The following is a 25,946-nucleotide window of genomic DNA, read 5'->3' on the forward strand; positions in this document are numbered from 1 at the left end:
TCTTTAGACATCTTAAAGGTGTTTTACAGGACTTTTATATTAATGGGCTATCTTTTGGATAGGACATCAATATCAGATCAGCAGGGTTCTAACTCCCAGCACCTCGCCAATCAGTCATTCTGCAGTAGGTCTTGTGTGAAATGTGCTGGACTACTCCACCCACTGTGCAGGGGCGGGAACTGGTTACTCGAACGCTGATCTACAAAGTAGACAGAGATTTGTAGTTCTGGTGCTGGAGTTATTGCAGAACAGCTAATCATGAAGGCGTCGGACCCTATCGATCTGATATTGATGTAATAGGCCATCAATATAAAAGTCCTGGAAAACCGCTATAAGACCCACCCCCAGTGACATTGACAGTTTTTATTTTTATTACACCATGTAAGAACTCTATGAGACCGAGACTTGTCCCAATTATGGAGTGTGCAGATCATTCCCTCCTATATCGCAAGCCTTGCAAATTCACCAAAAACACAAACAGAAACGTTATACCATATATAAAACAGAAAAAATCTAATTAATTCAGATTGTTATTGCGAGACGCCTTAGATACTCAGGAATTTACTGCTTTACATTACAGTGCCGTAGAAACGCCTTCACAGGTATATTGATAAGGCTCACTACACACAGCTCATGTTCAGTGGCTGTAACGATCCATCTTCAATGTTACAGCTGGAAGATGGCGAGGGCGAGTAAGAAGGCACGTCTCCTGAAGAGTACTCACCACCCGCACTACATACCGTAAGTACTACACCACCAGCTGGTAACAGGCTGCTGCACAGGAACCATGATGGTTATTACCACTTATAATTATTAACATATTATAGAACTGCTATGTATGTCATTTTCTAATATCTACCAAAACATCCTTTTAAATAATTTCTTCCCTGCCATTGATTTACAGAATAAAATTTACCGAATTTTTAGCGCATTACTTGTTTCAGTTTGTTCATTTATGTTATTTATTCCCTTTTATCTACTATAGCTAGGAGCCTGGAGAAGCCATACCCAGAGTCATTGATCATGCTGCTAATCACATGGAACTACCAGCTCTGCTGCATGATAATGTAATTTATTCCAGCCAGTTGAGCTCCAAAACGTTCTCAAGGAAAGCCTGAGGTTTTACAATGAATTACACACAATGGTAACACAAATTCCCAGATCACCACGCATACCATGTGCTTGGAACATATATTAATTATTATATTTACGTAAAATTAGGGATTTGGAGCACCAAGGAGGTGGCCACAGCACTAGGAGCAGTGCTAGCACAATGCACCCTGGGTGTATATACACTAAAAGGTAGGGATATTTGGCTTTCGGGTAAAAATGTAAAAAGCTCATACTACAGCGATATTATATCATGAAAGTCAGGCATTTAAGAAGAAGCATGCAATGGCGATTTCCTCATCTCAAACTATTTATTGAAACAAATGCCAACAACAGTGGTGTGTATACCCCCACAAAAATGCTCTCCTTGACATCTCCAACATCATTGGCGGCTATCATTTCTGCTCAGCGTGAACCGACTATCATCGCTGAACAGCACTGAGGCCCACTGGTCCCTCTCGTCCAGAGTAGATGCTCCCTCGCCCATGCAAGACCATGACGCCTGTGCCTATTGATGTGGTCAGGTACCTTTGCAGGTCGTCCAGCATGCAGACCACGCTGATGTAAACGGTTTCAAAGGGTCTAACGTGACACTTGGGTGCCTATCGCCTCTCTTAAATATGCCTGGAGTTGTGTGGCATTCATCATGCGGTTCCGCAGGGCATTGTTCACAATGAAGCAACCATCAGTGTGAGATGTGGCCAAAGGTCCACTTCTATGCCTTTCTGTGACTCTTCTAGTCTCTCTGTTGCAACCTGCTGATGACACTATAAGCTCAGTGGCCATTTCTGTCTGAGAACATTCTGCTTCCAGTCTTGCAATGGCCAGGTACTGTTGATCAACTGGTAGGACTTGGACGTCTTGGACTCATGATTTCATAATGTGAACAGCATGATGAGAAGGACTGTTTAAATAACAATTCTAACTGAACCAGCAAATGCATTGGGCAATTCATGGATCAAACACCTGTTGTGAATTTTGCCGTTAAGCTCCTTGTTAGAGAATAGCAAGTTGTGCAAAAAGTACTAAAGCACTGAAAAGTTGGACATGTGCATTCAAAAGTTTAGAGAAAGTCACATTAAGTTCACCTATAAAAGGTTAGAATGCATTTTAGGTTCATCCTTAAATTTCACCCACAAGCCAAATATCCCTTTTTGTGAGTAGTGTATGTATATATATGAAACTGCTGAAGAAAATCCTAGCACATTTCTCTGTAACGTAATCAGTGTCAGATAAAGACTGCTCCGAGGCGTCTTGCAGACACCAACTTTCAGAGAGCTCCTTCATTAGATTGTGGCTGCTGCTAGAGCTGTGCCTTTACTTGCATTGATCTTTGCTCATCACTCCCCTCACAGCGATGCTACTGACAACCGGCGAGTTGAACAGCAGTTCAATGTGTCAAAAAAAATTAGGCCTAGATATGGACACTTTCCTAAAAGTCAGAGCACAGCAAACCACCAATCTACAGAGGATGCTGGATTGTGTGTGAGTTAAAGCAGGGGAGGTGATGTGACAAGATAGCAGCTGAATAAATGATCCTTAGGCCTGTGGCGAGCCCCCCCAGCATGCAGATATGTATGTCAGATCCTTAGGCATGTGGCGAGCCCCCCCCAGCATGCAGATATCTATGTCAGATCCTTAGGCATGTGGCGAGCCCCCCCCCAGCATGCAGATATCTATGTCAGATCCTTAGGCATGTGGCGAGCCCCCCCCCCCCAGCATGCAGATATGTATGTCAGATCCTTAGGCATGTGGCGAGCAACCCCAGCATGCAGATATGAATGTCAGATCCTTAAGGCTCAAGCACACGACAGTATTTTGCGTTCTGTATATGGATCGTATTTTTATTCCGTATACGGAATAATTCATTTCAATGGGTCCACAAAAGATGCGGACAGCACTCAGTGTGCTGTCCGCTTCCGTTGCTCCTTTCCGTGACCCCGGAAAAATATCCTATTCTTGTCCGTTTTGTAAACAAGAATAGGCATCTCTATAATGGGCCTCCTGTTCCGTAAATTGCGGAAGGCACACAGACGACATCCGTTTTTTGCGGACTGCGAAAAACAGCACAGCCGTGTGCATAAGCCCTTAAGCATGTGGCGAGCACCCCGGGATGCAGATATGTATGGCAGGTCCATAGGCATGTGGCGAGCACCCCCGGGATGCAGATATGTATTTCAATTAAATAAAAGAACGAAAAAGCTGTTGTGAGGTAACATTGGGGCCTATGAGCCAACCACTGCATGTGAGCAGAACTTTGAAGGCCACATATATTTTGCAATATTTCAAATATTACACTTCAGATGAATGTTCTCCTTGTCTTTTTGCCCAGAGCAACCAATCACAGCTCACCTTGCATTACTTCAGATGTGATGGAAAAAGCCAAACTCTGATTGGCCGCAATTGGCACTTATACCGTTCATATTGATCAATTAAAAAAACCAATAAGACTTTTGAAGTAAATGCGGTCACCCGTGCAAGCATACATATGAGATTTATCAACCCCATGCACCTAAAGTCTAATACACCATGTGCGCTAGGGTTGTTTAGATACAAAAATTTTGATTCGGTTTCGATACCATAAAAAAGTATTGCAATACTCGATACCACACGAAAAAAAAAAAAAAACACCAAAAGAAACTGCGTGCATTCCGCATTTTATGGAACCTCCGGCCCATAATAGAACAGTCTGATACTTTTTTTTGAGGGGGACAAAAAATAAATAAATGGTGAATCGCGCAGTTTTTGTCTGTTACGGTGCTCACCGCATAGGACATTTAAAAAATATATTTTAATAGTTTGGACTTTTAAGACATGGCGATATGTTTATTTATTTATTGTTTTATATTTTATATGTAAAATTGGGGGAAATTTATACTTAATATTTAGATTTTTTAACTTTTTTTTTTTTTAAACTTTTTATTTAATAACTATTTTCCCCCTTAGGGGCCAGAACCTGGGATCTTTTAATCCCTTGTCCTATTCACCCTAATAGAGAACTATCAGGGTGAATAGGACTTTACACTCTCCCTGCTGCCCTGTGCATAGTACACACGGCAGCAGGGAGCCGACTATGGAAACCAGGGCTTCAGTAGCGTCTTGGCTGCCATGGTAACCGATCGAAGCCCCAGGATTACACTGCTGGGGCTCCCATCGGAACTGCCACTGCCACTAATGAGGAGGAGGGGAGGGGACCGTGTGGCAACTGCCATTATGGAAGAGCTCCCTAGTATGTATTAAGAGCGAGGAGCGAAGCGCCGCAAGCGCAGGTAATACTTACCCTCCCTGGTCTGCGCCACGGCTCCTCTTCAGCTGTCACGCTCCCATCTACCCGGCCTGCATCGGAAAGATGGGAAAGTGACAGCAGAAGAGGAGCAGCGGCGCAGGACAGGTAAGATGATTCTGAGGTCTAGGGGTACTGATGGGCTATTCTGAGGTCAGTGCTCCAGACAAAAAAAAATACCTAGTAGCTGTTGGCTCCTGAACTGAAAAATTTAGGAGCCAAATCAAATTTTTAGTCGCCAAATCGAAACCGAATCAAAATTTTGGCATCGTGACAACGCTACGCGTAGGGTTGTTTTGATCCCAAAATTTTGATTTGCTTTCGTCACCATAAAAAAGTATTGCGATACTCAATACCGCGCAAAAAAAAAAAAAAAAAAGCCACGTGCATTTTGCATTTTATGAAACGTTCAGCCCATAATAGAACAGTCCTATCCTATTTTTGGGGTGACAAGGTGACAAAAAAAAATGGCAAATGCTCACCGCATAGGAGATATTTTTTAATAATTTAATAGTTTGGACAGCGCTATGTAATATGTTTATTTATTGTTTATATATTTTATATGTAAATATGGGAAAGGGGGGGGATTTAAACTTAGTGTTTTAGGCCCCTTTCACACGGGCGTTGCGGGAAAATGTGCGTTTTGTATTGCGTTTTGCACTCGCGTTAAAAAAATTCTTCACAGAAGTTTGGGCTCGGGATCGGTGGATTGTATTATTTTCCCTTATAACCGGCAGCTACGGGATTAATTGGAGGAGTTGATTTTTTTAACCCTCATTGGCACTTCCCACTGTGCCACCAATGTTTCTTATACTGGAGGGGGCGCACTGTGCCAACAATGTTTCTTATACTGGGGGGAGCTGCGATCCGCTGCAGTTAACCCCTCAGGTACCGCACCTGAAGGGTTAACTCAACTGTCGCTGATCGCAGCTCCCTGTCATAAAGGTCGGGTGCCGGCTATTTGATTCCAGCACCTGCCTCCTGTATTTGTATTAACAGGTCAGTTATCTTCATTGGTGGCGCAGTGGCCACAGACCCTCCCCTCCTCCTCCCGCCTCTCTTCTTATTGGCGGAGACTCCTCCACTGTGCTGCTGAGAAGAACATCGGTGGCGGGGCAGAGAACTATCAGCTCCTGTGCCCGCCACTGTATTCAATGGCAGAGCTGCGGCACCGGGTCTAGTCGCAAATGGCGACAAGACTAAAAAGTCTTGTCGCCATTTGTAAATTCTAAGTCACATTGGCGACCATTTTGGTCGCCATCTGGAGCCCTGGAGGTACTGATGGGCTAATCTGAGGTCTGGGGGTACTGATGGGGGTCTGATGGGCTAATCTGAGGTCTAATGGGGCTTTGAGTGAGCTGATATATGGTCTGATGAAAAAAAAAAATTCTTATTTTCCTACTCTAATATATGGGGTGCGTCTTATCATTGGGTGTGTCTTTCATTGGTGGCGCAGTGCGCCTGCCCCTCTTTCCTCATTGGTGGCAGCGGCACAGGGGTGAGGGAGAGACCGAGAGCTGCTGAGGAGAACACTGAGCACGCCGAGAGCAGCGCGCTCATTGTTATCTGATACAAGACTGCGCAATAGTGAAGCCTAGTATCGAAAAAAGAAAAATCCTGGTATAGAGATCGATGCCTAATGTGCGCAAATGTCATTTCTACGCCACCCTTGCCTCTTTCTGAAAAGGGGTGTGGCATGATGTGGACAGGGCCATTTATGACCATTTACATCAGTTTTCGGGCGTAAACGATGACTGAAATCAGCTACCAGCTGTTGTAGATTTTGTTATAGGTGGACGGACTGTGGGATTATACACACCATTTATGATGAGGTGTGTCATCCTCCAGCAGCAAGGAGGAATATGAAGCCCAGCGTAGAAAAACACACACACATTATTTTTATATATATATATATATATATATATATATATATATATATATATATATAAATATAATGTATACACACACACACAGTGGATATAAAAAATCTACACACCCCTGTTAAAATGTCAGGTTTCTGTGCTGTAAAAAAAAATAAAAAAAAAATGAGAACGATAAATCCTTTCAGAACTTTTTCCACCTTCAGGGCTGTTTCACACGAGCGGATGCCATTCGTGACATCCGCTGCGTGAAAGAGTGCCCAGACCCGATGCGGACAGCAGAAGCACGGAGCATTAACATGATTGATAATGCTCTGTGCCTCTCTGTGATCTCTTTACTAAAAAATCACGGTGACAACTGTGCCTCACTGTGATTTCGTAGTAAAGAGATCACAGAGAGGCACAGAGCATTATCAATCATGTTAATGCTCCGTGCTTCTGCTGTCTGCATGGGGTCTTGGCACTCTTTCACGCAGCTGATGTCACGCTCGACAGCCGCTCGTGTGAAACAGCCCTTAATGTGACCTATAAACTGTACAACTCAATTGAAAAACAAACTGAAATCTTTTAGGTGAAGGGAAGAAAACAAAAAAACTAAAATAATGTGGTTGCATAAGTGTGCACACCCTCTTATAACTGGGGATGTAGCTATGTTCAGAATTAAGCAATCACATTCAAAATCATGTTAAATAGGAGTCAGCATACACCTGCCACCATGTAAAGTGCCTCTGAATAACCCCAAATAAAGTTCAGCTGCTCTAGTTGGCCTTTCCTGAAAATTTCCTTAGTCGCATCCCATAGCAAAAGCCATGGTCCACAGAGAGGGATCTCATTGTTAAAAGGTATCAGTCAGGAGAAGGGTACAAAAGAATTTCCAAGGCATTAGATATACAATGAACACAGTAAAGACACTCATCATCAAGTGGAGAAAATATGGCACAACTCCCTCCAAAATGTAAGAAAAAACGAGAAGAAAACTGCCACCAAGAGGCCTACAGCAACTTTAAAGAAGCTGCAGGAATATCTGGCAAGTACTGGCTGTGTGGTACATGTGACAACAATCTCCTGTATTCTTCATATGCCTGGGCTATGGAGTAGAGTGGCAAGACGAAAGCCTTTTCTTACGAAGAAAAACATCCAAGCCAGGCTACATTTTGCAAAAATACATCTGAAGTCTCCCAAAAGCATGTGGGAAAAGGTGTTATGGTCTGATGGAACCAAGGTTAAACTTTTTGGCCATAATTTCAAAAGATATGTTTGGCGAAAAAATAACACTGCACATCACCAAAAGAACACCATACCCACAGTGAAGCATGGTGGTGGCAGCATCATGCCAAGGGGCTGTTTTTCTTCAGCTGTAACTGGGGCCTTAGCTAAGCTAGAGGGAATTATGAACAGTTCCAAATACCAGTCAACATTGGCACAAAAACATTCAGGCTTCTGCTAGAAAGAGGAACTTCATCTTTCAGCATGACAACGACCCAAAGCATACATCCAAATCAACAAAGGAATGGCTTCACCAGAAGAAGATTAAAGTTTTGGAATGGCCCAGCCAGAGCCCAGACCTGAATGCGATTGAAAATCTGTGGGGAGATCTGAAGATGGCCGTGCCCAGGAGATGCGCTCGCATTCTGACAGATTTGGAGTGTTTTTGCAAAGAAGAGTGGGCAAATCTTGCCAAGTCCAAATGTGCCATGCTGATAGACTCATACCCAAAAAGACTGAGTGCTGTAATAAAATCAAAAGGTGCTTCAACAAAGTATTAGTTTATGGGTGTGTACACTTATGCAACCATATTATTTTATTTTTATAATTTTTCTTCCCTCTATCTAAAAGAGATATATACATATATATATATATATATATATATATATATATATAATAAAGCTGAGTGTATGTATGCTTATGTATGTCTGCTAAAGGAATCCACACAGTTGCATTTACAACCACGAAATTTGGCACACAGGTACATCGGGTGTCCAGGAATGTTTTAGACCAGGTCTCAGATCTCTAGCACATACAGTTCCTGGGATATTCCCAAAAATTGCAAATATGGCACATCACATGACCTACATTAGCAAATAGAAGCCTGCAGGCCTTTCTTTTCATACGCCAACTGCCATACAGTCACATGTCCCTTATCAGCCAATAGAAGCTCGCAGGTCCTTAGTCTCCACATATACACAGTTTTACACCAGGTTTCTAAGGATTGAAAAACTGAAGGTAAAAATTAACTTCTGTCAGCTGCAGGGATGGGAGGGAGGGTAACGTTCTCCCTGCAGTTCACACTCAGACAACACAGTGCTACTGTCTGAGAGTGAGCTATTCAAAAGGACATCCCTGCGTGAGATATTCACAAAAAATGCATTAGCCAATAGAAGCCTGGTCACATGACCCTTATCAGCCAATTAGTATCCACATATACACAGTTTTACACCAGGTTTCCATAACAACCCAGCCATTTGTCTTCACTGCTGTAGGTCAGCTTTAAAGGGGCAGGGCGCTGTGGATGACACTGTTAAGGGAGCGGAGTGCTGTGGAGGTCACAGTTCAGGGGCAGGTAGGGTGGCCATTCACGACACCCTCAAAAGACAAACTTAAGAAACCCCGCTCACAGGCCCCGCTAAGCCACACCTCCTCCCACTGCGCAACCAACAGGGATTGAAAAAATGAAGGCAGAAATCAACTTGTCAGCTGCAGGGGTGGGAGGAAGGGTGACTTCTTCCATGCAGCTCACGCTCAAACAGCATAGTGCTGCTGTCTGAGAGTGAGCTGCTCAAAGAACATCCCTGTGTCCGTCCAGACCCTGCGGCGGATGGAGGACGGGAGTCTGAAAGCCGGACCTCTGGCCACCCTAGGGGCAGGCTACTGTAGAGGTCACAGTTAAGGGGACAATCCACTATGGAGGTCATTGTTAAGGGGCAGATTGTTGTAGAGGCCACTGTTAAAGGGAAGGGGTGTTGTGGAAATCACTGTTAAGGAGATGGGGTACTGTGGAGGTCACTAATAAAGGGGCAGCCGCTGTGGAGGTCACTGTTAAAGGTGTTGTCTCTTTCAGTAAGTGGCATTTATCATGTAGAGAAAGTTAATACAAGGCACTTACTAATGTATTATTATTCATATTGCTTCCTTTGCTGGCTGGATTAATTTTTCCATAACATTATACACTGCTCGCTTCCATGGTTATAGACCACCCTGCAATCCATCAGCAGTGGTCGTGCTTGCACAATATAAGAAAAAGCACCAGCCTATGTGCACTCCCATGGTCCCAGCCACCAGATAGGCTGACGCTTTTTCCTATAGTGAGCAAGCAAGGCCACCAAAGACAGATTGCAGGGTGGTCTGTAACCATGGAAACGAGCAGTGTATAATGTGATGTAAAAATGAATCCAGGCAGCAAAGGAGGCAATATGGACAATCACAATACATTAGTAAGTGGCTCATATCATCTTTCTCTACATGATAAATGACATTTGCTGACGTGAGACAACCCCTTTAAGGGGGCGGGATGCTGTTAATGTCACTGTTAAAAGGGGCAGGCTGCTGTGGAGGTCACTGATAAGGGGGCGGGCTTTGTGGATGTTACTGTTAAGGAGGCAGGCCGCTGTGGAGGTCTCTGTTAAAAGGGTGGGGTACTGTAGAATACTGTTGATATCTTTTACCGACACACAAACATTAAATGAAATAGATAGAAATGAATTGGGTCCTTCTGCTACTGTATTTATATATACACATATTTTTATATCCTTAGGAGTTGAACCCCCACTGATTTAATATTGATCACCTAACCAGAGGATAAGGCATCAACTTTACATCACAGCATAACCCCTTTAACATTTTTAGAAAAAAAGAAAAAGATCAGAGAGAGGTCTATGCCTGTGATGACCACCAGAATCCACAGGCTTGATGGCCACTTAGAAGAATGTGTTGATGCAGGACAGGTTTTAGAGACAACCGAACACAAACCACAATCAACAGCACAAATCTGAAAACATGTAGTAAACCTAGAGAAAATGACTATAAGAAGCTGTACACCAGCCAGTCACCACGTATGCATCTGCTCCTATAGCACCGGCTAACCACAGAAACTACCAGAGCATGGCCACCGATTCACAGACGGCTTTTCATTTGATCTTTCCTCCATGACATTTTACATAACAGAGGTTGTGGGAAAGCTCACTCTACAGACTAGTTAGACATTAATGTAGATCAGGCGTCTGAGAAGCAAAAATGGCATATGATTGCTTCTGATTTACAAACAGGAGAAGTTACATTCCTAGATTTCTCCATTTTTACTGTAAGACACTAAAAAACAAAAGTCTCATATTATGCTATTGGTTTACTAGTAAATATGCCTTACCCTAAGTTCACACCTGAGCGTTTTACAGCACGTTCCTACGCGCTGTAAAACGCTCAACAAGGAGAAACCAATGCTTCCCTATGGGAATGGTTCTTACCTGGGCGTTTTACAGCGCGTACGATCGCGCTGTAAAACGCCCGACGCTCAAACAAGTTCTTGAGCTTTTTTGGGGGCGTTTGTCGCGCGTTCCCGCACATAGATATTCGGGAACGCGCGACAATGTGTGCACGCCTGTCTCTGTATGCGCGATTGTAAACGCCCGTACAATCGCGCATACAGAGCGCTCGTTTCAGAACGCTCAGGTCTGAACCCAGGGTTAGGGAGGACCTGTCACCTCTCCTGACTGTTTTAGTAAATAATTGTATTCCACATGAAATGACAATGCTGGAACATCTATTCTTATAACTATATGGTATGCCATTCCTCTATTATTTCTGAACAAAAGTCCAACTGGGTGTTACCAATAGGGGTGTGTCCATGCACAGTATCCCACTGTCCAATCAGCGCTGCCAGAGGCAGACTATGCATGGACACACCTCCAACCACTCACACCCAGTTGGACCTTCATAAACTTCTAGGAAGAATAATAGAGAAAAATATGCCCCAGAACGGTTATTGCATGGGGAATGGCAGCACTAACATTTTAGTAAGGAGTTGTATGAGATTACATAAGGCCTGAAGTGCCATTCTTATGGAAAGACTGCACCGATCAGGCACAGATGATGGACACGCGAGTGGCTATAAATAAAAGAAGAAGCAGACCCTTTTCTGACCATGCAAAACTGTCGACTGTGCTAAGCAGGGGTAAAAACAAACATATCTTGAGCTTTTAATTAGGTGTGAATGTGGACTTTTATTCTGCCAGATTCTGCTCCTGCAAGAGCACAGGGTAGTGCTTTATGCTCAAGAGCTTCACGGCCACTCTCTGTGCACTGACAGACAGCTGTAGGGGTCTCCTAGTGGGATGGTACAACTGCCACTAAGAGGACATAATGCAGAGAAAACTTCACAGTGAAACCCTTCCTCCTGGACACTTGAAGATGCAGTCCCTAGAAGAATAAAAGTTCAAATTCACACTACTCCTGATAATCGCCTCAGTAAATGTAGAGTTGTCCTGTTCTCCCTAGCCCCTACCTAAAGTTCTGTCAGCAGTTTTGAGTGGTCAATTCAATTCTAGCCATCACTTTTAAAATTAACACCAACCTCAAATGAATTCATATATCCTATATAGTTAATGGCAGTTGACTTATCAAGGACATATTTGTCATCCTAAAGTCATGGGTGTGAATTGTAAGCACACACATCTAATAACTCCAAAGTAAAACAGGATGTATAAATGATGTAGCCATTTGGCTATAAACCATGTCTCCACCATTAATGGTATAACCTGCTCATCCAAAAGTGCTGCCATTTCAATAGAGGGAGGGACAGACAAGTGGTCCTACAGATATTGGGCAAACATATATCTCTTAGTGTAAGATTAGGACCGGACAAAAATAATTTAACCTGTTTAGTCCATGATTCCCCAACACCCAACTTGGACACATTTCTATAGGCATAATGGCTTTGAAGTTTGGTTTTGTGGGCCAAAAACAAAAAAAAGTATGGTCTATATTTTGCCGTCCCCACAAAGAATAGACTGATGGTCACACTAAAATCTAATCTCTGTAGCCAGCTTCATGCTAATTAGATGATCTTTATAAGAACTTTGGAAAGAAAAAGTGTTGGCAGTCACATTCCAGAAGTCATCTTTGTACAGTAGTCTGGAAAATGAATCTACAGCCCGACTGGCATTCTCCTGTACTAGACTTGTTATCTCAAAAACCATAAAACAGCGGGCAAAATCACTGACCAAAAACTGCATCTCCAAATAATACCTTGGCCTAGAAGACCTAGATATGGCCTCCATTCATTTACATGAAGTTGCACTTTCACCCACAGGCCATAAACCAGAGGCCAAATTCTCCTATACCTAAAAGTCAATATCCCTTTATCTCTGACTACAGAAACTCCAAGCCGCTGAAGAAGGTCCCTAAGGACCGAAACGTCCGGCTCATATATGGATAGTAGTTACGTAGCATTTAATTTCCTATAAACTGGATCATGAACCTCTTATTCTGAAAATCACTAAATAAAATTACCTTTAAATTGCAAAAAATATTCTGTGTGCCGCATATTTATACTACCAATGAATGTGGAAGAGTCCGCAGGGCTCACTGTTTCTTCAAACAGTTGATCATCGGGGGTGCCGGGAATTGCACCCATGCCGATCTGATATTTATGACCTATCCTGAAGATAGTCGTCAATATCAAAATGTTGAACAACCCTTTTAATTCTGAAAAAAAAGATGTAAAATAAGCCCAAATTTCAATTTTTTTTATTTATATTGTTTCTCAGAAGGATAATCCTACTGGAATTCCATAGTAGTGTTTTCACAATGACACACCTTAGTTATAACAGCAGCTGCACTGCGTGCTATTCTTCTTATGTACATAGTGGCAGATAACAAGTCCTGCAAATACATGCCATATAACTTTGACAATACATATATATAAAAGACTATCCTTCGTGTATATGAAAAATTGTGTGTGTGTGTGTGTGTGTGTGTGTGTGTATATATATATATATATATATTTTTTTTTTTTTTTTTTTAGGGACCGACCGATTATCGGTTTTACCGATATTATCGGCCGATATTGTGGATATACAAAAATACAGTAAGTACAAAAAGTACAGAAAAGTACAAAAGGGCTGGAAAACTACCACCGAAATATAGATCCCCCCTCCGTGCACTCACTGAAAAACCAACTATCCCTGGGTATTTTAGAAGCCACCGTACGTTAACACCCGCATAAGCAGCAAAGCCGTAGTATACAGTCCTGGGTGAGAAATCCAAGCACGCCAATGCTTCTCGAATTTCTTAAGACTGTCTCTTTTCAAATATACTTTCCATTCCATATAAATCATGTTGTTATTATGCCCAATGTCTTTAAACAGGAAGCAAAATTTTCAAGCACCTAGCTCCAATCTGTGGCATGTGGGATGGGCATAAAAGGCAGATTGAAAGGAAAGGTTTTTTTAGCCACATGAAATCTCAAAAACCGGATGTAGTTGTGTGGGAAGATTGTGTGATGCCTCCTGTTCGCTGACATGCCAGTTATCATCTCTTGTCACAAAGAGGGACAGAATACATGAACTTGGTTTATCACTCCAGCAGATCACTCCACTGTCAACACTGTTCAACATTGTGTGTCCCGGTGGTTGGGAGAACAACGACAAACTGGAGCGACATCAAGATGTGCACTGAGGTGAACCTCTGCACAGATGTTTCGTCTGATTAGAAGAATGGCGCATATTGATCCATTCTGTACTGCAGGTGAAACTGGATATCACACCCCAAGCCTAGGGGGGCAAATAGTGTGTACACAAGCCATCAGAAGGTATTTTCACGACACTGAACTACAAGCCAGATGTCCAGGTTAGGGATGAGCGAATTTAATATTTTGAAGTTCGTCTGCGGGTTTGTGTTGTGGTATTTACTGAATTGCGTTATGGATTCCGTTACCACAGATCATAACACAATTCCATGATGGAATGCCTTTAGAGGCATTCCATCGTAATAGAAGTCTATGGTCTGCATAACGGATCCGTCCAGTTTACGTTATGCTGGAGTCCTCTCCCAGTCCAGGTACAAGTGCTCCATTGACCTCACTCCACCTCTCTCCAAGGGTATCATGGAGGAAAGCAAGACAGCAATGGAGCCTGGAATGGAGGAGGTCTATCCACTTCAGTGAAGAATCTCACTTTTGAGTGGGCTGCAATGATGGCCAGGGATTGGTCTGGAGATCACGTGGGCAACGATATGAAGACGCCTTCAGAGGGGAAATGTCACACTGGCCCCAATCCAGAGATTATGGAGCGGGGTAGCATAATGTACGGTAGTGGGACCTCTCTAGTCTTCACTTCAGGTACACTAACAGCTCAGATGTTTTGAATATTTTGTTAAAAAATGTTTTATTTTTTTTTATCATTTGCCTTTTATTAACATGTCTATCGATCCTGTAATGTCCATAATTCCATGACTTCTCCTTCTTTGGGTTGCAATTTCAATGTTGAGGAGCGTATATGTACACAATATTTTAAAACGTCTATAAAAAAGGGATGGGGCTCACAAGCCCAAACCACAGCTGGAGCACCACCGTCAAACCAAAACTATACGTCCACAATACAAATACTACTATAACAGAAAGGTCAACACAATTAAAAGGTAATGTTGTGGTAATTTGTGTTATCAAAAAAATAAAAGACATTTTTATTTTACTTATTTGCCCTCATCTCACCGAAAAATAAAATAAAATAAAAACACCAATATAAAAAAGTGCCATAAAGATAAAGCCTCGTTTATACCAGAAATGAAGAATGAAATGAAGAAAAAAAAAAAAAAAAAAAAAAAAAAAGAGTATACATGTAGCTTAAATAGGTAATGGCCTGGTCTTGAACTGATTTATATCATGGCATATTACCACACAATATTAGCCCCCAGTGATCACAGCACTAATAAAGCACCACCATTTTCCCCTGCACAAAGTCACTCATAACCCAGTGGTGTGCAGGTTCTACAACACAGCCCTATCACTTCGAATGAAGCAGGGTCCAGGTTCCAAAAAACGCGTGAACCCTGCCAAAATTTTATTTGTAATGAAACCTGTGTGTTTTTGCCTTTAGAAGATACATGGACCTTGGATAATGGTTTGATTCACCCCAGCAGCAACACTGCATCCAGACCCAGACTGCATCCACGTATGTTACGTGCTACCTACCCCCCCAGCCCTCCTTACCACCACCACCAGCCTTAGCCTACAATAAGTATATTTTATACACACACTTATCTGATATTGGGGGTACACTAAACATCTAGTGCTGAAAAGGTACCTGGGGACATCACCGCCTTGCTTATGGATGTGCTGTGCATTGTATTATGATGTGATCCTTAGCTATTGGCAGTGACATTACTATGGTTATGATGTTTTTGACATTACTGAATGCTGCAAACATGCATACATCCTTAACCCTTACTCATGACGTCAATGTTTTTATCCATGGACAGTCATATGGCTGTGTGTCATCTCTGTTTTGGGAGACCACCTTGTGCATGATTCCTGCATACTACTGTGACTATTATTCCTGTGCAGTTACTTCACTTTGGCGATTACCCCCGAGTTGTGACATCACTCTTTATTACCCCCCCCCCCCCCCGTGGTATCTAGGTTTGTGATTTGTTTTGTGACATCACTGTATTTTCTTATACTTGAAGGGATTCTGTCAGCCAGATTTTAGCTACAGAGCTTTTCATATCAGTCTCCTTGAACTAGATAAAAATATACTAGTCTCACCCCCATATGTATTTTCATTTTTGCTAAAAATCATATGCTAATTACCTTCATAAGGAGCCCAAGGGGCTGTCCCTCCGGCCGTTAGCGCCCAGCCGCGCCCCTTATTTGGGAGCCCTGCGTCGCCCCGCTGTTAATTATTCACTCCTCTCCCCAGCGTTTTTTTCCCCAGTGCGCCGTAATCTTGCGCATGCGCCCTTGATCCACGCGAGATTACAGCGCACTGGGGGGGGGGGGGGGGGGAAACTCCAGAGAGAGGAGTGAATAATTAACAGCGGGTCAGCGCTGGGCTCCAAGATAAGGGGCGCGGCTGGGCTCCACGGCCGGAGGGACAGCCCCTAGGGCTCCTTATAAAGGTAATTAGCGTATGAATAAAAGACATGTGGAGGTAAGACTAGTATATTTTTGTCTCGTTCAAGGAGACTGATATGATATGAAAAGCTCTGTAGTTAAAATCTGGCTGACAGAATCCTTTTAAAGGTGGATTGAAAAAATAAGCCGTCATACAGCTCTGTCGACCACAAATAAAAAAAGTTATCAGAAAATGCTGATACAAAAGAAAATTTTCATATTTTTTTCCCCCAAAGGTTTTTACTAAAACAAAATAAAAACTATACAAGTTTGGTATTGCCGTAATCGTTTTGAGCTGGCAACATGAGGTTAGTGTGTGGGGATTTTTTGTGATTTTTTTTTTTTTGCGTGCTATCGAATAGTATCCAGTATCTCAATACTTCTGGGTTTCGAAACCGAATCAAAATTTTGTTATCGTGACAACTCTACAACAGAGTACATGGCAGGCTGCCTGGTGGTACAGGATGGTGCTTCCTCTGTAGTCCTAGCAATCATTGAATATGCAGAGTGTGTAAATAGGTGCAAATTGTGAACAAGCAAATCCATGTTCTGTGTGCACGCGTATATACACGCCTGGAGCCATCTGCACAGAGACACATGCACCTCTATATTAGCTCATCTTCAATACCTGCACTTGGGGCAATCACCACATTTGTACAATCAGAATGAAGAACGTGGCTTACCTCTGTCTCTGTACATCTTGCATCACTTGAACCATCTGTAACAAAAATTGTATATTTAAGAAAAGGATATGTAGGAATATGAAAATCATTATTCTCACTTGCTTTCCAGAAGTCAAACCAACCATAAAGAGAAGTCAATACAAACACTTTCTATGTTCCACGGATGGTTGAATGTCACACACTCAATAGAAATGGAGTCTTGACATGAACAGTATCATACAATATGAGTGACACACAGACTACTTTTGTGTCTCTGGCATTTGAGAAGTATTGATCATCCGGCACTCATTTCTGGACAGAAATGCAAGATAATCTGGATTTTTTCTAAATATTTTTTAACACTGCAATTTACAGTCTGGGATAATCCTTCATATATCTATTGAACATCATGGGATTCAGAGTCTGGGGCGATTTATATATATATTTTTTTAACCTCACTAAACTGCATTGACCCATCAGAGGAGTGTCCGTCTGGCATTGCATGACTGACCAACCATGTCGGAGATAAGCGCAGTGAAGGAACATTAACCATGACTGACGCTCTGAATTGTTCTCGTTGACAATACTTACCTTTGATGATAAACCACAGAGATAAATCCAAAGCTTAATTTAACACTAATAACATTGAAGGAGGCTTTTATCCCAATAATGAGTATGGACGTCTCAGGGAGGTAAGCCTCTGCCTGTATCAATCTGAATTATGAAGCTGTGGCTGGCCATAAACTAGAGACTTTAGACAGCCGGAAAGGCTAATTTAGGATTTACTCCACACCTGCCGAAAGGCCCCCATACACATAAATGTATTATTGTTAGCCGAATTCACCGAAAACTGCGAGTTTGTCCAATATTCTCAGATGTGGGGAGAGCACCCAACAGATGATGTCCGGGGAGAGAAGGATCAGGTGAAATGAATATTTTTGCCCCATCCTTTTGTTCTCCGGGGAGACAAGCCGCCAGAAGTGTCTGGTAGCAGCTTTCTCTGCTCTCTCCGTCAAATACAAATACATGTTTGGCTGAACATGCATGTGTACAGGGAGACTGGGGTGAAGTCAGGAGACAATTGTTCAGTCAAAAGCTACTGAATGTGTATGGGGGCCTTTAGAGGCTTCTTTTGCAGATCCTGTCCAAAAAAAAAACGATGGACAAATTATCACATCGTGATGGAAACCAGATAGAACCCATTATAGTCAATGGCTCTGTTGAGTGCTGCTGGTGTCCGATATGATTCGGAAACAGAAATGAGTAGCACAGATATGCACAACCCCGTCGAATATTTTTGATATGCGATCAAAGCTGAGTGTTTCAGTATTTCAGTCCTTGTCAGGTTTAGATGTTGGAAAGTTGTTCTGAAAACAGGCATTTATCCAATCAATAAAAACCCAAACTAGCGTTATGAGAACAGCCCCTTAGATGGTTATACTACCGTTCTATCAACAATAAGCCCTTTCCATAAGCATACAAGCTCACATTAGCAGAGCATGCGCTATTAATAAGGGGATATTATTATAAGGGGATAAGCCGCTGTCCAAAAAGTCTGGTTGCAGGCTATCTCCTGGGGAAATTTAACATACCGATCCTTCTACCCCCTGACGTCTGCCACTGGTGCCTTCTCTGGTTGTCAAATGAATGACCGCCCACATAATACATACATTGGGTCCACCTTTAGAGGAACAGTCCAATCCATTTCCATTCAGGATGCTGCTTTTTTTAACAGATCCTGCTTGCGAGAGGTTTTTGTCCACTCTTTTTGACTCAACAAAGCCTCCAACACGGAGACCACCGCTTCTCCTAACCCCGCAATCACTATGAAGATTCATGTTAAAAAAATCACAAGGTCCGTTTACAGGACACAGCTGTAAAACCTTTGGAGTAACGTTACCAACCTCTCCTACCGGATTACTGCACTTGTAGTGATCCAGCAATTATAAGCCTCGAGGTAATTCAGCACTTAGACTGTGATGTACAGTAGGAGATTTCCACTAAAACGAATGACACCAGGACACTCATTACACAGGATAGAGTCACTGCTGTTAAGATCACCCAGTTCAGGTGTAACTGGTCCAGAAGATGACAAATGGGTGGTGGACTCTATTTTAATACATACCCTTCACGCCCATATGTAAAGACAGTAAATCAGTGATAAATCTGTAATGTGGGGTAATTTTGACAATAACTCACCTAAGACTTTAAGCAGCCAAAGAGTACATTTTTTACAAGACAATTACAAATGATCTGAAGCAACCGAGCAAAAAGGAATGCTTGAAGGGGTTCCTTAGGCTACAGATACTGATGGCCCATCAATATCAGATCGGTGGAGCTTGACATTCGCACCCCACCAATCAGCTGTTTTGGCTGCTGCGGTGCTGATCAGTGGGGGTCCAACTTCTGGCACCCCCATCGATCAGCTGAGGGGGTATGGAGCTCCCCATTATAGTTAGCTAGGCAAGCAAACCAGGCACAGCTCCATACATTTTGCAGTGGTCATGACAGGTACTACAGCAAGCCCCTTTAATAAACTGAGAAGCAGGGTTTACAGGAACGTGCCATTAATATTATAATCCAGTAAAACCACTTTGAAGATGAAGAAAAGAGGATGCCTTAAGGCAACCTGCACACGAGTGCAGCTGAACGCCCATAAAAAGCACACAAATTTCCATGCAGATTTATGTGCATTTCTGCAACATATCCGCACCAGAATCTGCAATTTATAATTGCGGATTAGATGCGGTTTTGCCACAGATCTCATCTTTCATTGGAAAAGAGTAAAACCCACAGCTAAAACCGCTAACCCAAATGACATACTATGGATTTAGCTCACCTGTTTACAAGAAAAAGCAAGTATTTTAAAAGAATAAAAAAATATATACATACTTCCTGTGCTGATTATTGATGAGAAAAAAAATGTTCAAAAAAAATAATTAAACGTCATGTCACATGAACTAAACTTTTATATACCTCTCCCACACTGTATATACACAACACATTTAGCAAGCAGCATTCAGAGCTCATCAGCATTTTTAAGAGAGGAATTCGACAACAATCCTCAAAAGAAGAGGAGCAAAACCATGTTCCTGGTATTCAGATGCAAAAAAACTAACGAGACAACATCCTCTAAGAAAAATCATCCATCAAGCAATCCCAACGACTACTTTATTTAATCACTTCTTTTGAGTCCAATGGGTATCTTTTAACTATCTATGACATGAAAGCAATACGGGAGAAGACGACAAACACATTATTTTGTTGCATCGAAGGAAGAACAATCTTTTAATGTTCGTTCATGGAAATATAGTTTAACAGCCAACTACACCCTAGACAATAAGAGCTTGTTCACATTTGCGGTGGACTCTCCATTCGGACCCTATGTTACATATTCCACCAAAAAAGAAGACAAAAAAGTCTTGCACGCAGGACATTTTTTTACACCGAAAAAGCAGACACCCCAATGGAAACCGAACCATTATAGTCAACGGGGTCTGTTTGGCTTAGTTTTCAGTTATGTGCCAAAACCAGCATTTCCATTTTTTTCGTTGTTCTGCTCATCTAAAAAATGTGAAAGGGGACATTTTTTTTATTATTTTTGCATTGTACTCATTTTGAGCTAAAAATCATTTTTTCAATTGGTCTTTATTTGAAAATTTGGAGCCCTTGTCTCTGTACAGGGCTAATATTCTCGAGTAGCAGGATCTGAATTTTCTCTCAGTTTTTCATCAGGCAGCTCGGCTGACGGCTCCTTATCTCTGATCTTATAAACACTCATTAAAGCTCAAGTCTTATCTTACTGGAAAAAACGTGGCTTAAGTAAAGGTGGATTTACATGTACCAATAATCGACAAATTATTGGGAACGACATGCAAACACTCATTCCCGATAATCTAACCATCTAAATGTGACGCTGATCACTGAAGGAATGAGCAAAATGCTCCTGTCATTCGTGCAGACACTCCAATCATAGTTCCTGGGCAGCAGATTGTGCGGTCTAAACAGCCATCTGCTGCCTAGCAACAATGATTCTGTATGGGGATGAGGGATTGCTATAGTCCTCATACTGTGAAGGAGAATTGAAGGAACGCTTCCTTTCCGACAATCGGCTGTTCCATTGGCCTATGTAAACCCACCTTAAGTGTTTCGATGACCGGCACACAGGGAAAGTAGGATTCACACAGCTAGACAGTTAATCCTTTGTCACAGAATGCAGAATATTTTTAATAAAGACCAATTGAAAAAATAATTTTTTGCCCAAAATGAGTAAAATGAGATTTGTGGGGGTGCAGGTGTCAGACCCCTACCGACATATGAATTACTTATACTGAGGATAGGTCATCAATATCAGGAGCATGGAAAACCCCTGTAAACAAAAAGCCACCCTAGGATGTTCAAATGCCCTACTAAGACAGAAGGAAAGGAGGACACAGATTTAATAGGGGAACCATTAGTGCTCCAAGCATGCCTTTATAATAGGGTGTCTCCCTACACAGTCTGACACTGTTAGCACTGACTGGTGCATGTACGGACACACACTATTGATAAAGCTGCATTTACACGACCGTATGTGTTTTGCGGTCTGCAAATTGCGGATCAGCAAAACACTGATACCGGCCGTGTGAATGTAGTCGGCCCTATGATAGAAATGCCTATTCTTGTCAGCGATTGCAGACAAGGATAGGACATGCTACTCTTGTCAGCGATTGCGGACAAGGATAGGACATGCTCTATCTTTTTTGCGGGGCCGCGGAACGGATCTACGGATGCAGACAGCACATTGTGTGCTGTCCGCATCTTTTGCGGCCCCGTTGAAATGAATGGGTACGCACCCGTTCCGCAAAATTGCAGAACGGATGCGGAGCCAAAAATACGGTCGTGTGAATGCACCCTAAAGGGAATAGTAACACTCGGTTGTCAAATTATGCATACCTTTCCAGGAGGAATACCAAAGGAACAACACAATGCAGAGATCCTAGAAAAACAGGAATGAGAGGTCTTATCTCATGGAGATGTCAAGAAAGCAGAGAGGACCCCCTTAGGACTGACATTGTTTTTACACTGATTTCATTGCACATCATTTTCCTATGGCACCACTGAGTAATACCTGCTAAAATCAGCAAAATAAATGTCTTCCTCCTTTCACATATCAAGAAATTACAAAGCATGATTATCTAATCAGATGAACATTGATTACTCACATACTCGCAAACGAATTGCCAAACAGAATTTCCCATACACAAGACCATATTTACAGGTAAATATAGAAAATAAAATGTAAAGCGGTTGTCTGGCAGCCTTCTGACCTGCGCAGGCAAGATGGATTTCTCAGTACCTACCCCTTCATCTGTAGTTACAGCTCAGGATAGGCCATCTATATCAGATTGGCGGAGTCTGACAGCCCTGCCGGTCAGCTGTCGCCACAACTAAACAGCTTTGTCCACCGTGTAGTGGACGGAGCTGGTAACTGCAGCACTGCTCCCTTTTATGGAGGTAATACTGCAGTTACCAGCTCCATCCACTACTAAATGGACAGAGCTGTGTAGTTGTGGAGCCAGAGCTACATAGCAATAGCTATCCGCCAGGGGTGTGGGGTGTTGGACGCTGGCCAATCTGATATTGAAAGCCTGTCTTAAAAGGGTTATCCCATGACTAATGTAAAAAAAAAAAAAAAAAAATCTCAGACATCATACAGTACATGACAATCTCTTTCTAACAAAGCTAGAACCAGCCCTGTACCTCACATTGATTCAGAGATCTCCCCATTCATTGCTCTGCTAGATTTATATCACGCTGACAGCTCAGGGGAGTGTATTTTCTGCTGCAGCTCAGGGGGCGTGTCTCAGCTCTCCCTATCACAGCTCAGGAGGCAGTTGAAGGATGAAACTGAGCATGTGCGGCCTTCTCAATGAGCAGGTCAAAGAAATAAGAAAAAAAAAACAGCAGGTGGCGCTATACAGATACATTTTCTTGAAAAACTCAGTGACTATGCAAAATTTTTATTACATGTAATTACAAAAGTATTCAGATCAAGATGCAGGTTTGAAAACTGTAGAATAATTTTTGTGGGACAACCCCTTTAAGGATAAGCCGTCAATATCAAAATCCTGGACAACCCCCTTAAAGTGGCCATACATCTCAGACAATCGTTAGACAAATTAGATCATTCAGCCAACAATTATTAGGCTTACTGTGCATGTTTTCGCAATGAAAAGGGAATAAGCCCCTTTCAAGATTCTGCCTGATTCCCTCCCCCCTCCGCTACCTTCACATACATTAGTTGTGCCTGGCAAGTTGTTTTTTGCTGCAGCCGGACATAACAGCGTTCCTCTGTCTATGATATTTGACATCCAGCATCACAACTGATGTGCCAGATGTATGAGAACGATCCCATAGCACTGCACTAAGGCTACTTTCACACTAGCGGCAGCCTTCTCTGGCGGGCTCTTCCTCAGTAAAAGACACATGAAAGCCCGGCTGTAGTTTACAAAAAGCATGTAAATGACTCAGAGAAACAAGATTTTCTGGTCTGATGAAAGCAACGATGATTAAACTTTTTGGCCTCAATTCTAAGTGTCATGTCTGGAGGAAACCAAGCATTGCTCATCAACTGCCCACTACCATCCCTACACTGAAACAGGGTGGTGGCAGCATCATGCTGTGGGGGCGTTTTCAGTGGCTGGGACAAGAAGACTGGTCAGGGTTGAGAGAAAGCTGAATTGAGCAAAGTACACAAATGTTTTTTGTAAACCTGACCCAGAGTGTTCTGGACCTCAGACTGGGAGGTAGGTTCATCTTCCAACAAGACAATGACCCTAAGCACACAGCCAAGACAACACAGGAGTGGCTTAGGGACAACTCTTGGAGCATGCCCAGTGAAACAGTTGAGGTAGATTCCCTCAGTTGAACATTAAAAGTGGAGATTAGTCGGTGATGCTGAAGGGAAAGCGCAGGTGTGGTTATCGGCTGTAGTGGGAGGGTGTCAGGGGGTCAACAGCGCCGTAGAGGCGTGCTTGGGCTCCTTTCAACGAAAATAACCCCCCTCTGGGCACCTTAATGCCTCATTAGCATATGGATCAATGTTTGCCACTGTGAATATTCATTCTTTGCCGTCTATAACCCCCTGCCCTTATTACCTGAAAACTTCACTAAAAACATTGAACTATAAAGGAAATCTCTCTAGTTTTGAAACAACAGAACTGATGGAGGTCCACCACCAGGTGACTAAGAAAGCTGGGTGACAAACCTCTGGGAACTGTGATGGTGTCCATACTGGTTTTTCTTCAAAACTAAGGGGGTCATTTATTAACTGATATACAACAGTTTTCTGGTTTATATCTGTCGCAGATGGTGGTGCAAAGGTTAGTTGCGACGCAATCTGTGACTTTTCCCCGCTAACGCCAGATCTCATCTATCATTATTAGGGATGAGCGAATCGACTTTGGATGACACATCTGAAGTCAACTCGCATAAAACTTCCTTCAAATAAAAAAAACATTTCCCGAATTCGGGTTCGGTTCCAAGCGGTACCTTCCGAGTTCGGGAAATGTTTTTTGACAGTACAAATTAATTTATCAAGTTATTACGCGAAGTCTCACGAGACTTCGCGAAGCAATAACTTCGGCTCATCGGAGCCAATGCATTCTAAGGGTCCATTCACACGTCCGTAGTCTATTACGCAGCCAGCGTCTCTACATAACTTTGGCGGATCCACCGCCAGTGCAGGGGTAATGGCGTCTAAAATGCCGGTCTTAATATACGAGCCCCTAAGTGTTAGACTACACTGTGATTACATGTAGTGCACCCAAGTATCGCAGTTAGCAGGGCAGCCATAGGGATGAATGGGGTTGCAGTGCACAACTGCTTGGAGCGCAACACGTGAATTGCAAAAAAAAATCCAGCATTTGGGATTTTTTGCAATTCGGGTGTGGCGGTCACAGCAAACATGCGAGTCGACCTGCAACCTCGTTCATTTTTGTGAGTGCCCGGCGACACTGCGATACTTCGGCACGCGAAACGTGTTGCTTCTAAAATCGCCAAACTCTAAAACCAAAATAATAAGAATTTTAACAGATTTACAGCAGACCGCAGATGACATAAAAGGTGGCAAAATGTATTTCAATTTTTGCATGTTTTGCTAATACCTGCTTCCTAGCTTTATACGTGTACCTTGGAGAATTTCCAGACATGTTTGCCAGCAGAGATCCAGTCAGTGATTAGAGTTATAGTAGCTGTCTCTCAAATTAAAACGCCTTCACAGCTACGGATTTTCCGCTGACAAACGTTCTTTATATATACTGTCAGGGTTTTGCATCTTAAACTCTGAGGAATGCCCGCTATAAAGAAGTAAGCAGTTCTTACCTAACAGATCTCCTATTTTCCCGGCCAAGGTTTATTGACGCGGCTGCAGCAGTGACATTACATCAATTACAAGTGACTGCTGCAACCAATCATTGGCCTCAGGGATGCACCAAAGAGGCCAGTCACTGGCTGCAGCAGTCAGGTGTTGATGACGTGACATCACCACTACAGCCCGCGGTGCCAGATCGGTTAGGCAAGTCAATTCTTTATTGTAAGCTATTCCCCAGCGATGTCTGGTTTAATGCTGAAACTGGACAACCCCTTTAAGCAGCATTCACAAATGCGTTAGCAGCCTCCATGACAGACTCCAGGTTAAAGCTACACGCATGCGATCTCATGTATTTTGCAGTCTGCAAACCGCGGATCTGCAAAATACAGGTATCAGCTGTGTGCACGCCACAACTGTTTTATAGGACTGCCAATTCTTGTCGACAAAACGGACAAGAATAAGACATGTTCTATAAATTTGAGGAATGGCCACACGGATGCGAACAGCACACAGACGGCATCCCTGTGCGGTCCCCATAGAAATGAACTGATCTGCT

The 25,946-nt window shown here is 42.7% G+C and overlaps 1 protein-coding gene across 5 annotated transcripts in view; it reads right to left on the minus strand.

Annotated features, from left to right (window-relative positions):
• The window catches only part of SPIRE1 (spire type actin nucleation factor 1), a 172,241-nt gene that overhangs the window by 140,954 nt on the left and 5,341 nt on the right, over nucleotides 1–25,946 (minus strand). For all 5 annotated transcript variants that reach the window (XM_044293443.1, XM_044293442.1, XM_044293441.1 and 2 more), the window contains exon 2: nucleotides 17,059–17,093. In XM_044293443.1, the coding sequence (XP_044149378.1) occupies nucleotides 17,059–17,093 (35 nt within the window). The remainder of the gene's footprint in view (nucleotides 1–17,058; nucleotides 17,094–25,946) is intronic.

This window comes from Bufo gargarizans, chromosome 5 (assembly GCF_014858855.1).
Source record: "Bufo gargarizans isolate SCDJY-AF-19 chromosome 5, ASM1485885v1, whole genome shotgun sequence".
Taxonomy (NCBI): domain Eukaryota; kingdom Metazoa; phylum Chordata; class Amphibia; order Anura; family Bufonidae; genus Bufo; species Bufo gargarizans.